Source organism: Hippocampus bargibanti, linkage group LG16 (assembly GCF_051943395.1).
Source record: "Hippocampus bargibanti isolate YZ-2025 linkage group LG16, ASM5194339v1, whole genome shotgun sequence".
Lineage (NCBI taxonomy): Eukaryota > Metazoa > Chordata > Actinopteri > Syngnathiformes > Syngnathidae > Hippocampus > Hippocampus bargibanti.
This window is the reverse complement of record NC_142749.1, coordinates 11,183,296-11,199,275: the sequence shown is the minus strand read 5'-3', so window position 1 is coordinate 11,199,275 and position 15,980 is coordinate 11,183,296. Positions and strand designations below refer to the sequence as shown.

General features: G+C 40.7%; 1 protein-coding gene across 2 annotated transcripts in view; it reads right to left on the bottom strand.

Annotated features, from left to right (window-relative positions):
• LOC148886459 (glucocorticoid receptor-like) overlaps window positions 1-13,529 on the bottom strand; it is a 48,950-nt gene extending 35,421 nt beyond the window's left edge. For both annotated transcript variants that reach the window (XM_089016310.1, XM_089016311.1), the window contains exons 1-2: window positions 13,083-13,529; window positions 7,801-8,971 (exon numbers count right to left, since the gene is read on the bottom strand). In XM_089016310.1, the coding sequence (XP_088872436.1) occupies window positions 7,801-8,963 (1,163 nt within the window). In that variant the 5' untranslated portion in view covers window positions 8,964-8,971; window positions 13,083-13,529. The remainder of the gene's footprint in view (window positions 1-7,800; window positions 8,972-13,082) is intronic.
• Between the last annotated feature and the right edge of the window lie 2,451 nt (window positions 13,530-15,980).

Here is a 15,980-nt window from a genome sequence, read left to right as displayed (position 1 = left end):
TAGTCAGGAATGTAGGAACAATCAGTGGGGCCACAGGGGGGGTCCCGCGCCCCCCCCAACCTGAGAGTAGGGACCTATCATAGCTGTGTCCGGCGCCACTAGGTCTGGACATTAGGGATATATAAATGGGGCCGATACGACCAGTCAGACTTTAGTTCGCTGACGAAGTCTCTTGGATAGGAGGCGAAACGTCCGAAACCTTCACTTTTGTACAGATGACGGCTGAAGAAACCTTCTCATCGATGGACCACTCCTGTACGACTGAGAGCTTACACAGACGAAGTGGTAGAATAAGTATATTTTCTTAAATTTTCTTAAATTGTACTATTCATAGTTTGAAAATGGGTCATACTATATTGTGTGTGCCAACAAGGAGTTGAAAGATACTAGTGGTGGGAGGCTTTTTTGGGTCACTCAGCATGATGAGGTCTCAGGTAACCAGAGCTGGTCTCACATGCTGGATGCCTGGACTCATGCTAAACAACACAAAGCAGTGCTTGGATGCCAGCCAGAGCGTGACACGATTCTCACCCAAAGAGGTTAAAGGAAGCGGAAAGGAAGTGGACATGGCTTCCATGTCGGATAATTGAAACTGATGCAAAAGGGGCATTAGATGCCAAATTCCCACAATACAATACGGTCCAGTTTGGGTCATAATTACAGAAGAGCATTAGGGTCACTGAAGAAAAAAATTACGTTTGGCAAGATTCTTACTTTAATCTCAGAATTGTGACTTTATTCTCAGAATTCTCACTTTAAAGTCAGAATAATGAGAACAAAATTCTGACGTTAAAGTGAGAACTCACTTTAAATTCAGAATTCTGAGAATGAAATTATAATTTTGACTTTAAAGTCAGAATTCTGAGAATAAAGTTATAATTCGGACTTTAAAGTGAGAATTTTGAGATTGAAGTCAGAATTCCTGTAATATCAGAATTCTGACTCTAAAGAGAATTCTCCCTTTAAAGTTAGAATTCTGACTTTAATCTCAAAATCCCCACTTTAAAGTGTGAATTCAGAGAATAATTCTGATTTTAAAGTCCAAATTCTGAGAATAAAGTGAGAATTCTGAGAATAAAATGAGAAATTTCACTTTAAAGTCAGAATTCTGATAATTGCAGAATTCTGACTTTAATCTAAGAATTCTCACTTTAAAGTTAGAATTATGACTTCAAAGTCATAATTCTGACTTTGTCGTGAGAATTCTGAGATTAAAGTGAGAATCTTGCCAACCATATTATTTTTTTCTTCGTTGGCTCAAATCCTCTTCCGTACCTTAATCGTACAGTTTTAAGCAGGTGATGGTTTTCCAAAGTGGCCATTTCTTGATATACAATGGTGCCATGAGATAAACGTATTATGAATCCTGCATGACATCCTCAATGGTAAACAGTTTCTTCCTGGACACACCATTTTAATAATGTCAAAAACATTGATTTTAATTAGAAGAAGCTACAGTATAACCCTTTCTTTCAAATCAGCTCAATATTAAAAATATTGGAAATTAAATGGTCTTATATTCATTTACATTTGCATATTTCTTTTCAGAATAGCAAGACTGCCAAATCAGACTCTCCTACCAGTCGCACTGACCTTGTTGCGCTTTATCATACTCCTCATCACATTAAGTGACACAGGCTACAGGCTAGACTGAAAAGTATTTGTTGGAGGGGGGGGGGGGGGTCTGTCATGTTGGACGGTTTATTTTATCTTTGGAAATGGGTAAACCTGTTAGGCATGTTTAACACCAAGTAACAGAAACTGATTAAAAGGGATTTTTTTTTCTTTTGTACTGGAAATTAATCGACTGTAAAATGTGCATCGAAGTATGCCGTGTGTAGGATTGTCTAACATCTTATACTTTCAGTTAAGTACAATCTACCAAGGAAAAAATATTTCGGGACTTGAAGTGTATTCAGATTAATTAAAAGTGTCATACGTATTTTCACGGCCCATATTTAGCACTCTGAAACAGGCGACTTCAATATTTTCATTGTGTTTAAAAATAGTAGCCTAGCCTTAGCGGTAGCCATGATGAGAATAGACGAGGCGCAGACACTGGGGCTTGCTATTTTCAAGAATGACCGCATGACGAGCTGAAAAGCGGGTAAGCAAAGTGGCGGATTAAATGACTTAGCCTTCAGTCAATGCAAGGTCAGTCACAGAAAGGAAACACACTGGGTCTTGCGTTGTATTAAATATCCCAACTCAGTTTCAGCATAGACCATTTGGCTATATTACATTGAAAATATAATCATAATTTTTTCAAGGATGAGTTAATTCATGGTTGTTTCATTTCCAAATCAAATCAGATCAAATCATCTCCCAATTGTCTGGGAATGTTGTGCTGTCCCATTTCGAAACCGTTTGGTAACAGTAATGTTACCGCGTCATCTGTCTTTACAAACCTCAGTAAACTTATTTGATAGTAACTGAGAGCTACGACATACACATTTGTGGAGTGATTGTTTTGAAACATTTTTCAATATTAAAGTTCTCCAGATTGTTGGCATGCGATCAAAACTAGCCAGGGGTCGGGTATACATTGGAGTCGCCCTTCACCACTGGTGTAGCTTCAGCCCTTACGTCAGTGGTTACCTAATGCGACCGTAACGTGTATTGAGATAATGTCGTTTCAAATAGCCTCCTGCCATGGCCGCTTTAGAGTGCCTCGTTGTCTGTAAGTGCATGCACATTATAGAGAGAAGGTGGAAAAGTGAGGGGAGAATAAGGACTTGGAGATTGCTTGGCAACTTTACAGCACTTCATTAACACGGTGTGGAAAATGACCATAAGGAACACACTAGATGAAGACTAACTACATTACTGGGTCTTTTTAGTGCTGCTTTGCTGTTTCAAGCCCTAAATGGCTTCCTAAAGATTCCAGAAAGGGTTTGTTGCACAACCAGATGCCTCACATACTCAAGGCTGACTTGAAACTGATCTCGGCATTGATTATCAGTCAGGCCAACTTCAGTTGTCAGGTTCAGTTTGGACACGTCATATAGTGGCCCATCCTATCAACCAAGAAGGAAAAGTAGGTCACCTGGAAGCTTTGCAAAGGCTCAGCCAACACTGAATCATGCTAACCCTTTCATGACCAAGAGGGTATGAGGCCATTATCAAGTTGCTCAAGCCCCAACCTCCGCATCGTCGCCCCCAACCTTAAACCAGCTGTCGTAGCTTGTTGCGGTTACATAACATGCAAGACTGAGCAGCCTCTTAGGGGGATAAACGTTTGCCTGTGCACGGACCACAACCTTGGACGGGTTTAATTATTGACCGAGCTGCAGCGCAAGGTTCTCGGCTATCGCACAGATTCTTGCGTGCATGCACATGCAGACACAGAAGCACACCGACGCACACCGACTTAAGCTTATGCAAGCAAATTATGTCAAAGAGATGCGGTCGCCCCATACTTTTTCTTGTTAATATAACCGACAGAAATCACTTTCACTCTTAATATTCACACCAGCTGTAAAATGTTAAATAAAGAGCAACTAGTAATTATTAACAAACATGAACAACACTGAGTAGAAAGGTAAAACAACTCTAATTGGGATGAGTGCCAATTTAAACACACCCCTACATGTGCCCAAACTTTCTAAGATGGATCCATTTATTGACGTAAATGTTTGATATAATAACGAGATGTAAAACATCCACCAGTGTATCGAAGTTCTTCCTTTGCAAGACTGGCGATAAAAATCTTGTTGTGAAAGACCATTTTACATTGGGACACTTAATTCGACAAACACATTACACAATCAATATTAATTATAAATTTCTATTTATGTAAAGTTAGCGGCAGTGGCATTCAGCAAATTTGAATCTCCTGTTTCCAATGAAATTATTAGTCGCAGACTGTTCCAAATTAAGTCACCCATTTCAATGGAAAATATACATTGTGGAGCAATCACATGTTGGCGTCCAAAAAAAATCGTAGATCCTGAATGACTATGCACTTTAATTCATCTAAGCGACTGCTGACTTGGTTGTTTTTGCGACAACTGGAATTCAAATATGAACGACTGTGCTCTAATTCATCTAGACGACTGCAGATCTACTTGCTTTTGTTACAACTGGAATTCAAATATGAACGACTGCACTTCAATTCATCTAGGCGACTGTTGATGTGGTTGTTTTCATTATAAATGAAATTCAAATAGACTCAACGTTGCGGCTCTTCACTGTAATACTGTTAACTAATGCTAATCAGCACATCCAAAAAAAACTTTATGCTTATCTAGCCATCAATCCATCCACCCATCCTTATATATGTCTTGCTCTTATGTAGCTAATCTTGCTTGTAATAAGCTAAGTAGCTAGCTCACAAGAAAGCTACATTTTAAAATGAGTTGATAATCCAGCTTTCCAAACAATAATTTGGAGCACAGCCACTGCTTGAAATACAGTTGAATATGGCTTCAGTTTGAAATCAAACTCAAAAAGGAAAACACTAAATAGAAAGCCAGCACTTTGGTTGGCAAAAAAACATCAAACTGGGAGACACTCGAGCAAATACAGAATTCAATACTTCATGGAAGAATGAAGTAAAACAGCAAACACCGGAACAAGGTCTTTGAAAGATGACGCGCTTCTGTCAATGTTGAATCAAAAGTTAAAGGAAACCCCTGCAAGGCAGCTTTATATTGACAGCAACCCAAAACTTGATGAGAATATGATGAGCTTCCAGTCTTTATTGAGACATATGATTTATTCAGTCTGTGGCCCACTTACTGAATTCATGCATCAAGAATTTGGTATAGAGCATTTTCTACTTTAGCATAGCCAAAATGACGCTCATAAAAACATGCTAGGACAAGTTTAGTGTTAAGAACAGTACAACATAGGTGAATATATATATGTTTTTCTCGACGATATGCAAGTCACAATTCTTGCGTATAGTTTGGCCAGAGGTGCGACTGTGTAATAAAATTAACACATTACGATATCCTTTTCACATCAAATTACAAGAGGGCTCTCTAGGTCTGTGTTGATAAATGAACGTTGAGTCCGATATAACCACCGTAGAAGTGGAAGCGGCGCAACTTCTACCTCTGCAGTAGGCGGAGTTGTTTCAGACTGACACATAGGATGTTGTTGTGTGGCAGAATTATGTTGCCATGGTGAATACTAGTGCTTAAGAATGAATGTCTCTCTGTGTCTTTGTGTTGTCATGTTATTTGTTACTTGTTTTTTTTTTGTTCTTTTGACTTCAAGACGGCGCCGCGAGAGTGGCTGCCTTTCCAGCAGCTCCTGTGTTTTGCTTTTCTACTTTCATTTCTTTCATAACTTTGCTGCTGTGAAATGTAAATTTCTCCACTGCGAGACTAATAAAGGCAAATCCAATCCAATCCAATACTCACAAGACGAGATATTCAAAGTATACATTTAAAGTAGGATTTGTCTCGAGCGAAATGTCTTTTATTGGTAAGTGATGATTCATTTGCTTTTATCTCAGAAAGGGGTGTTCTTCTTCTTTTCCTTTCGGCTTTTACATTCAGGGGTCCCTACAGTGAATCAGCGTCCTCCATCTAACCCGGTTTTGCACATCCTCTTCTCTCACACCAGCTACCTTCATGTCCTCTTTGACAACATCCATAAACCTCCTCTTTGGTCTTCCTCTTGGTCTCCTGCCTGCCAGTTCAAGGCTCAGCGTCCCTCTTGCGATATAGTAACTCTCTCTCCTCTGGACATGCCCAAACCTTCTCAGTCTGGCCTCTCTGACTTTCTCTCCAAAGCCTCTAATGTGAGTTATCCCTATGATATATTCATTCCTGATCCGATCCAACCTGGTCACTCCCAAATAAAACCTCAATATATTCATCTCTGCTATCTCCAGATCTGCTTCCTGTCTTTTCTTCAGTGGCACTGGCCAAATATCATGGCTGGTCTTACCACCAATATATACATCTTTCCTTTCATCCTAGCTGAAACCCTTCTAATAACCTAATAGTACATCCATACATTGACAAATATACACGTATATTTTGACGTGTATATTTGTGACCGGTGACGTGACGGCAAAGGCAGCCGATGACACATTAATAAGGCTACACACGGTTACAAACCACAACTTATTTGCTCGAATAACGGGGAATGATGTGAATACTACTAATCTGTTAACAGCAAAAACACTAAATGCTGAAATTATGGTAATGCATTGTTACCTTTAAAGGACAACCGACGTCACTTTTTTGTTTCCTAACTGACATCAGAAAAACGTTTTATAGCATCTAAAATACCCAAAACACACAGGCTGATATTTGTAGTCAAATGCAAAACACCAATAAAAAATCACTTAAAGTGTCTAAAAAGTACTTCAATTTGAAACCGGAAGTGGCCAGTTTCAGAAGGTTCCGCCCCCATGTTCGTGGTGTCACGGCAAGACGTCTTTGCCTTGCTCGAGAATCAAAACAATGGCTTCAGATTCGGAGAATATGCTTTCTTGTTACTCATCCGGTTATGAATATGATTCAAATAGTTCGGAAGAGGAAAACATACATGTTTGCAATCAATTTATTCTGTGTCATTTTGAGGGGGGAAATGTAGCACCGAAGTGTGTCATCTGGGTGGGGGGGGGGGGAATGTAGCACCGAAAAGAGGCAGAAGAGGGCGACAAAGCTCCGTGGAAACCTCCATGGAAACAGGCTGATTAATTCCTTACAATTTTTGTCACTGAATATCAAATAGATGCTCGGTGCCACACACAAGGATTCACCATTGCGTTATTTATGTATTTTCCTTCTAATTTCGGCATCAATACGAATCAACACGAAGTTTTAAGACCAAGCAAAGTATTGCAAAATGCATTGAGGTGATGCAAGGTATGTCCTTTCTCGCTGAGGGGCGTTCCTTCAGTGACGTAGGGTGAGGACTCGTCACCAACTCAAAAACAAGACTTCCGGAATATTCAGCGCGAGTCTTAAAACGTACAATATAGCTATATGCGGTTGAATCTTTGTAAAATACGCTCAGTAGAAGTCATTTGAAGCCATTTTACAAATTATGGACACAACTTGTCCGAAGACGTTGGTTGTCCTTTAAGAAACAGCAACAAATTACACAGGCTGGCCAATGCATCAATTTCTAATTCTAAATTCATACCAAATAATTTGTCATGTTTTTTTAATCACGATTTAGTGGCTTCTGACTTCAATCCAAGAATGAGGATAAGGAGAACTAAGGAGAGGGTCGAAATGCTTGCCACACTGTGTCAACATGTCCAAGGGTAAAAACAACAACAAAAGTAGCACGGGAAGCTGAGCGGCATGTGTTGAAACAAGCGTGACTGTGCTAAGATTCAAGGCGGAAGAGGCCAAAGCTTCAAAGCGGTCAAAGGACTGTACCGCTTTCGCTTTCTCAAATGCGCACTCACGCTTTCCTGTGGGGGAATCAAGTGCTGAGATAGAAAGCTCTTTTAGGAACATGAGAAGAGTGGTTTGAGTTTTCGGCAAAGTGACATATTTAATCGATTTAGATGCAGGATGCATAACCAAATGTGATTCAGACTCTGATTTTTAGACCTGTATATCCTAAACCTGGTCTATTTTTAAAAATTAGTGATATAAAATTTATCCAGAAGACCACATTTAAAAGAGTATTTGTCAAATGGTATCCGATTTGTCTCCAGATATGAGAACCCAATCATGTTCTTATTTTGCGTTTCAGAAAAATTTAAAATGTTAGTCAACAGACAATTGGAATAAATCACGTCATCAGTGAATCTCAACAATTAAAGAAATTGACAAACTAATCAGGCATGAACAAAGTAAAAGTAAACAAAATTTCACTTACCCAAAGCTGAGTGGGTATGAAGTCAAAATTGGCGTGTTGGGGAGGCCATCGTTAGTCCTTTGAATCGCGGTGGACTCGCCATAACCGTTCCCGCGCATCCAGTTTTCCCCCAACGACATCAGGTTTGAGTGCATGCCAAAGGGCTTTCGGAGTTGTTGACCCATAGTGGAGGGCGCGTTGGTTCTGCAGTGGTAGCCAGCCGCATCCACGCTCATGGACGAGGACATCGGGGTTCCTAAATGAACCGAACCTACTCCACCCTGGAGACACTGTGCCTGGCAGAACACAGGCTCCTGCTTCTCCTGCTTGACCATGCCGGGTGTACGGATGTGGGCGAAAGGATGGTCAGAGTTCTCTTCCTTGATGATGACGCTGGACAGAAGGGATGTGGGCTGCTGATGCTGGGGGTGAACTTGGTGCTGAAGAAGGTGATGTTGCTGGTGAGGAGGGTGGAGCATGTCATGATGCTGCTGGCTGGTGCCATTAGCATAACAGTTCCCGCCATCGCCCATGAGCATGGCTTTTGGCAAGACTCCGATAGGTCTGCTGTCATCATGCAGGATATTATCTAGGTGAGCCACTTCGGAATCCAACTCAAAATCGCTGATCTCTGGCAGGGATCCCGGAAGGTCCAGGTCTTTCCAAAGCTCACTGTCTTCGATCAGGCGGGTGTCGCCTGTCAAATCGCAGGAAGTTGCGGAGGGGAGTCCTCCGTACGATCCCAATTCTTTATCCAGGCAGAAGTCTCCTTCCTGTTTGATATGCTGGGGGAAAAGGTCAGGAAGAGGAAGGTTTCCCAGGACGGAGGTGCTGATGACAGACGTGGACATGTTGTCCAGATCGGCAATATTTTGGCTCAGCAGCGCCAAATCATCTTCCAAGTTAAACACACCGACATCCTGCTGCCGTTTCTCTATTCTGATCATTTTCTGACCATTTGTGCCCGACCCTTCAAACAGGGCCTGACGCTGCTGGTGGGAGTCGAGGAGGCTTCCGGGCTCCAACTGGTCTTTGGTCCCTCCCCCATTTGGGGAAATTGGGTGGAGCCCGCAAAGCAGGGAACCAGTGGCGTCAACTGCCTCTTTGCATTCTCCGGTTCCCAACTCTATGAATGTCAGGGAGTCGTCTCGATTACAGTTGCGCTTCAAGATGCCCTGATCCATTTTGTTATCTTGACACAGCAATGGAGGTCATAATTCCCAGCAGACAGACAGAGAGAGAGAGAGAGACAAAGAGACAAGACAATCAACATTTATTGGATCCAATTAATTGCGGTACTGATAATATGATGAAAAATGTTAATAGAGACACATGGTTGAAAATGGCCTTTATAACATTGTATGTTTAATAAAACAAGAACAGAATTATGAAAACAAGAACGCTAACTGACTGAAATGCAACTATTGTAACTATACCTCCTTATTTGTCAAGGCTTCATAAATAGTTTCCAAATACAGTAAAGTCTCGTTATATCGATATCGGATATATCGATAGTCCCGGTTATATCGATACTATTTCTATGCACGCACGGAGAAAATTACATGCAAACAGGGTCGGATATATCGATAGTCCCGGTTATATCGATATTTTTTCGGACTCCCTTGAATATCGATATAACGAGACTTTACTGTATTTAATAGATTGAATGATGTTGCAATGTTATGTATGATATACATATAAGGTACAGTCACTGCTATTTTAGTCTGAAATCAGAAGACAGGATGGCGGAATCTCTGTTGCCTTTACAAAGCAGTGAAAAATCAATTAAGAACCAATTTATATACCATTTAGAAACTCTTCAAAATGGTTCCCTATTTGAAAAGTGGTACTGGTAACATATAAAAATGTCCATTTTTCCATCCATCCACTCTATAAAGCACTTGTTCACATTTAAAACCCCAATACTGATTAACAGCATTGAGCAGGGCATCTATAGACAACATCCAGTCTTCGGTATGTGGTCGGAAACCAGAGAAGGCATTCACGAAGATTCAAACCCCAAACCACACTAGTGAGACAGACATGAAAACGAGTAGACCACCATGCTGTTCTGACAATTCATATAATGATCTAAAATGTAAAATCTATTTTAGTCGATGGAAGACTTGGTCAAAGGAGAACTGCGCACGCAAGAACTCCTACTTCAAATGAGCCTTGTATTGACGAACAGTCAATAGCATCAAAGAGGCCATTTCCTGCCCTTACACCCACGCTGGAACAACATGGCAGCTTCACAACAATCTGACCTGATTTAAAAACAATACAATAAATAATGACGGGCAGAAAATGAGATGACTTTGGCTGGCAGAACATACACTAGGTAACTAACCATCTGCTAATGTTATGCTTTTAAAGGGAACGCTCCTCCCTCGCACTCCTACCCCTATGCATGAACTTATGTTTTGTTGTCGCGGACAGACTGACCACGTGTTCGGCATTAACATGTGTTAAATCCACACAGGCGAGGGGGGCCTCCTGGGCCTTTGAACACGGCGGCGGTCTCCGCTGGCAGGAAAAGTTTACATTGAAATGAACTTGTGAAACCACAATCACAGGGGTTAAATAGTTAGGTGGCAGTAGGCATGGGCTGGTGTCACATTTTGACCATTTCATACGCATGAGTAAAACTACTGTGGTTTCACGCTATTTCACGCATTGCAATTAGATCTCGAAAATGCATTGTTGTGAAAGATAAAGACAATTAACCCTTTCTATTGAAAGAACTTTTAAATAAAATAAAGATTTTATTCTAAATAAAATGAGAAAAGTACTTATAATTCTGAGTTGTTAGTTTTGGGAAGGAACAACAGGGCTAGTCTAGCTAGCTAGTCACAGACGTTCATTTCAAGAGAGCATTACAGTAATGCATTAATGTTACATATAATTTTTTCCCCTTTTTTTATTTTACAATTGAATTTGCGTGGTCGATACATCTCAGCTATGGGTTACTTCAGTGCAGAAACAAACTAAATTTATCCATGCTGGCGTGTAAGTTAGCAGGTTGTTGGTCACGAGAATGAGTCTATAGTAGACATGCTAACACTCGTAGCTTGTCGCAAACTTCCATTCCCAGGCTGTTATAGTAGGACGTTATTGTTACCTTTTTATTTATTCTATAACTTTACATTTGGAGAAGTAAACAGAAAAGACTGACATTTAAAATCGGTTCATTGGCTTGGGAAAAGTAAGGAAACATTGCTGTCATTGACACACCATTACAATACAGTATGGATTGCTAACAGGTGGTCGCTGTCTGTCAGTGTGATGGCATAAATAATACGGACACACTCAAAGGCTAGTTGGATCAACTTAGTTGCAATTTGGAGGTGTGCCATGTGTGAAAAGAAGCGGTTTATCTGCACTTCCTTTTATACTGCCACAACTTGTGATTGTTGATGTTAAATTTTTGCCAAGAGGGGCGAAACAGACTTTTCTCACAACCAATAGTGGTGGGAAGTAATGAAGAACAAATATTGAGTATGAGCATTTATTTTTGTGATGAGTTTTTACCCTTTATGTTTGAGAACTGATACCTATACAGTACAGTCATATTCAATTTAGTGACTTTTTGTGCTTTTCAGTTTGGTGGCCAGGTTAGTCGTCGTATTGAAATGTAGCCTAATAAATCTTTCTATTTCACTGCACTTGGATGCCTTAAAGGTATGTGGCATTATTTTTATTTTTGCTCTGACTATAAACTTCTGGTTGTTATTATATATTTAGCATCTGGGTTAGATGCTCACGGCAGGGGGGGTTGCATGATCAACTAAAGGTGTCTCAAACTCAGTTTCCTCAGGGGCCAATTTCCTCCATGTTTTCTATCTATCCCCACTGTACCAAACCCGATTAAAATGATTAGCTCAGTAGTAAGCTCTGCAGGAGCCCGATAATGATCCTTGGGTCAAAATCGTCACTCACAGACATATAAAAAACAACAATGCTGTTTTTTCCTAATATTTCAACTACACTGTCATGTAGCTCGAGCTGATCCAAACCTAAGGAGGAAAAATGATGTGGAAAATGGATCAAGCGATCGCATTCGGTGGTGTCTGGCGGTTTGCATGTCTGCCACACAGCCTGAGGTTGTCGATTTTAATCTTCCTCAGTTTCTCAAAACATGTTTGTTAGGTTAATTTAAGACTATATATTGTCCAACGGTGTATTTTTGTTTTGTTTTTTCCCCATGGGCCACGTGATTGACTGCTAACCAGTCCAGGGCATATCCTCCCTCTCACCAGAAGTCAGTTGGGGCCTTAAAGAGGATACAATGATACAAAACTGATGTATGAGTATGATTAAGTGGGCTTCATATTGAGTCTTAGCAGAGTCAACAGAAGTTTAGACCACTGGCCAAGTGCTTCCACCTTTCCAAAAGCACAACACCTAATAGCAGTCAGTCACAAAGAAACAGCTGTCAAAAATCAAAGGCAGAGCAAAATGTACCAAGCTTGAAGTGAACAAAATATATCAAGGTATTTAAAAGCACTGTGAAACTCATTTGAAACACTTAAAAGACATTCCTAAAAACAATCCAAAAAAGTATGGAAATGGAAAAGCACATTTTCATCTGGATTTTAAAATAATTCACCATATTTACTTTGAAACTCATGCTCCCAAATGACTGAAGTCTGCAGATCTGAGAGTTACACTGTGTTTATATTCAATTCGTATTTCAATGGTGTATTCCGCACCCAAATCATTCAGTGATTTATCGACTAATGGGATAATTTTAAAATCTATTCCACAGCGGACTGGGAGCTAGTGTAAAGCCATTAGTACTGGAGTAATATGTTTAATCTTTTTGTTTTGATCAAAACCTCAGATGCAGCATTTTGATTTAGCTGCAGGTGTTTGATGGTCTTTTTGAAAGAGACCTGTCAGAAGCCCATTATAGTAATCAGTACTGGAGCTAAAAGCATGCATAAGCTTCTACAGATTTGCTTGGGGGCATGCGACCCTTCAGTCTGGACACGTTTTTTTTCAGCTTGTAAATAAATGGCTGATTTACTTTTACCCCCTATGTTGCAATGCATTTTGCAGAAGTACGTAACAGATGGGAATGTTTAAATAGGAACTGGTGGGTTTTCCACGCTTACGTTACATTGCATTGCTGTGCAACATTGGTGCAACCTGTTGGCTTATTGGCTCCACTGCACAAATCCCACTATTGCTTTTAATCAAAGGCAACATTGCAAGGTGAAACGATTTGTATTTACTGTAGTTATTTTTTTACTTTAAAAGCTGATCAGATGCGGAGTTGCAGCCCAAAGAGTGGCGCTTACCTGCTGGTTTGGAGAGGGATGCAGACCTCCGTTTTAGGTCATGTCCTGTCAAAACTCAATGAGAGACAACGAGGAGTGACGCAAAGTCGACACAGGGGAGCCGTGGAATAAAAGACATTCCACGCAGGTGACACAGCAAAAATAATTATGAAAAAGAAAACACACCTCCTTAAATCTCGAGCAAATATTCCCCGTTTGGCAGCAACTATTTGGTAACTAAAGTAAACAAGGTCGAGGCGATCCGAAGCCAGAAATACCTCGCTCGACTTTTCTCGGAGAAGCAGGGGGTGGACGGTAAAGAAATCCAAAGGCGGGTCCAACAGTTCCTCTAAAAGTATAAAAGTGACGACCCGCATCAAGTGGCCTTCAAGCTCGACACTCGACATGCACGTTAAAGTTATATAAGAGCGGCGGAGGAGAGCGGCTGCATTCTGCCGCGAACTCCGGGTAGGCAGGGCGGACAGTCGGAAACGTCAAATCGAAACACAAAAAAAGCACTTCCGGTCATGCCATGTCAGATCATGTGAAAAAATAAAGTCAACCTAAGCGGCGTCGCCCCAGGTCGTCGCTGTGTTTAAAATAGTACATAAATCGACTTTTCGGCTATGTGAAGGAAGAAAAGCGAAAGGTCTTAATAAACGCCACGTGTCGTTCTATCTCACTCCAAACATGAGTATATTTTCTTTTATTTTGTAGCAAAGAACAACTGGTTAGTCTCGATGTCGCTATGGTGACTTGACGTGAGCAATGAGTTTGACACTTACTGGTGAACGCCCCTTTCCGCCCCCAGCTGTAAACTCTACTGAGGAATCTGTCAAAACGTGTCCGCGCTCCTGGTCGCCCACTGCGAAACACGCACACTCACCCCTGAGAATTTTTGCGCGGAATGATTGAAGCGTGAGTCCTTAAACAAAGCGTGTTCGTCAAAGGTTTGCTCAAGTCTGGAGATTGTTGTGTGGGGAGGGAATCGAAAGAAGTTGTGCGCACTCAGAATAAGGTTACGGAAGCAGCATTTTGCATGCAAGAAGCGTTATGAGGTGTGATTGGAATAGGCTCTATTCGTCTCTTCGAAACAAAAACAAAACCTTAACATGTGAATAGCATTTGATATGGATGTAATTCTCATGTTATGTTTGGTTGAGGTCCAGTCCCAAAAAAATCTGATTTTTTAAGTACACAGAAAAATCAAATCCTGGAATTGTGCATTGTGAGGCCAACAAAACCAGTAACTAATCCTCACCCTCGCCAAACAATAAAAAAATATTAAACTGTCCGTAATGCAATCACACACCTGGCAAGTGCAAACATAAATCATTGAGTCCAAAAGTTTATTGGGAACTTCACCAACTGTGGCTCGAGCACATACTCCACATCAGCAAAGTGAAGATCTGTTGAAGAACCCAGGTCCAATTCTATATAAACTCTGCATCTATGTCAACCCATATCTTGCCATTCAGAACCACTGACTGAGTCCGGTCACAGATTAGTAGCTAAAAGCCGCAGATTCAACTGTAGCTTAACTGAAAGTCCCTGCACCCAAGGAACATGTCATAAAATACTTCAAACAGCCTTCAGGCTGACAACACATACCTCTACCAATGCCCACATTATACTGCGTTTCTCATACAAGTGCCCAAATAAAACCTGACACTTGTGGTAAAACACAACCTAGCGGATGGATGCAATTAAACTGCCCACAGAACATCAATCTCTTGTATCCGTGTAGAGAAATGTCTTAACCTCCCCGCAACTGCAATGTGGCATGTGGTAAAAGTGAAGTGAGACTCTGGAGGCTTCGTGTCATCTAATCCTTACAGTAAATGCTACACATAGATGAAAGATACAGCCATCCGCGGTCTGGTAATGCCAACGTTAATAAAAATGCTAGCAAAAAAAAAAAACCGTGTTTTGCGTTACTCTGTGTGCTGAAAAAAGTGTATCAATGAAAATTTTACAATGTTGTCACTAAAGAATAATGAGCAATGCAAATTTACGAGGATAAATATATCATTTCATGGAAATACATTTCTTGCTGTTCAACTCAGTCCAGGAGTTGAACGGAAAAATTGGCGTTTCAAATGTGCGAGTTGTATTTTTAACAGTGGCGGGACGTGGATTTCATCACTGGGCCTTCAGTGGTGCTACATCTGAATCAATCCAGAGTGAAAAAAGTGTGGTGTGATTTACTGCAAGTCCACTAGAGGGTACCATTAGCAAGGAAATAAGTGACCAACCTTCTTGATGATGAAATATTTGTTATTCTGGCTAGCTTCGGACCTGTCCAACCTCAATGATGTCCATCTATTCTTGAAAAGTCCGTCTTGAAAATGACTTTAACGGTAAATCTTCAACCAAATCAATTTATTTTCCTCCTTACGCCATTTTGGTTTGACAAAACTGCTATTAAATCAAAACAAAAATGTATTTACTGATGCAGCTCGTGACTGATACAGTGCTAGCTCTGGCCAGTATGCTCATATAACCTAGAAGCTAGTGATACTATGATTGTCTAGTGACGAGTCAATCATTGTTTGTGAAAATTCTGACGTTTCCAGCACCTTCCAGTATGCCTTGGGTTGCCAACTCGAACTCTGATTGTTTAAAGCAACAGTTTCATCGACACTTATTTGATGCGACAAGGCCTGCAGAACTGATTGTGAAGGAGACCAGGTAGATTTCTGACCATGGTAAGAAATGATGGCTGAATATGATTGGTTAAATGCTGAAATACGAAAACATACGTCTGCAAGCAGCACAACAGTGGAAAATTAATGAAAGGAAGCTTAAAGACAATTTGGAATCATTTAATAAGAATTCATGAACAAAACTTCATTAACATCAGTCCGTGATTCAGACATTTTGGGCCAGCAGAGAAGGCTTTGCAGGCCTTGACGGTCC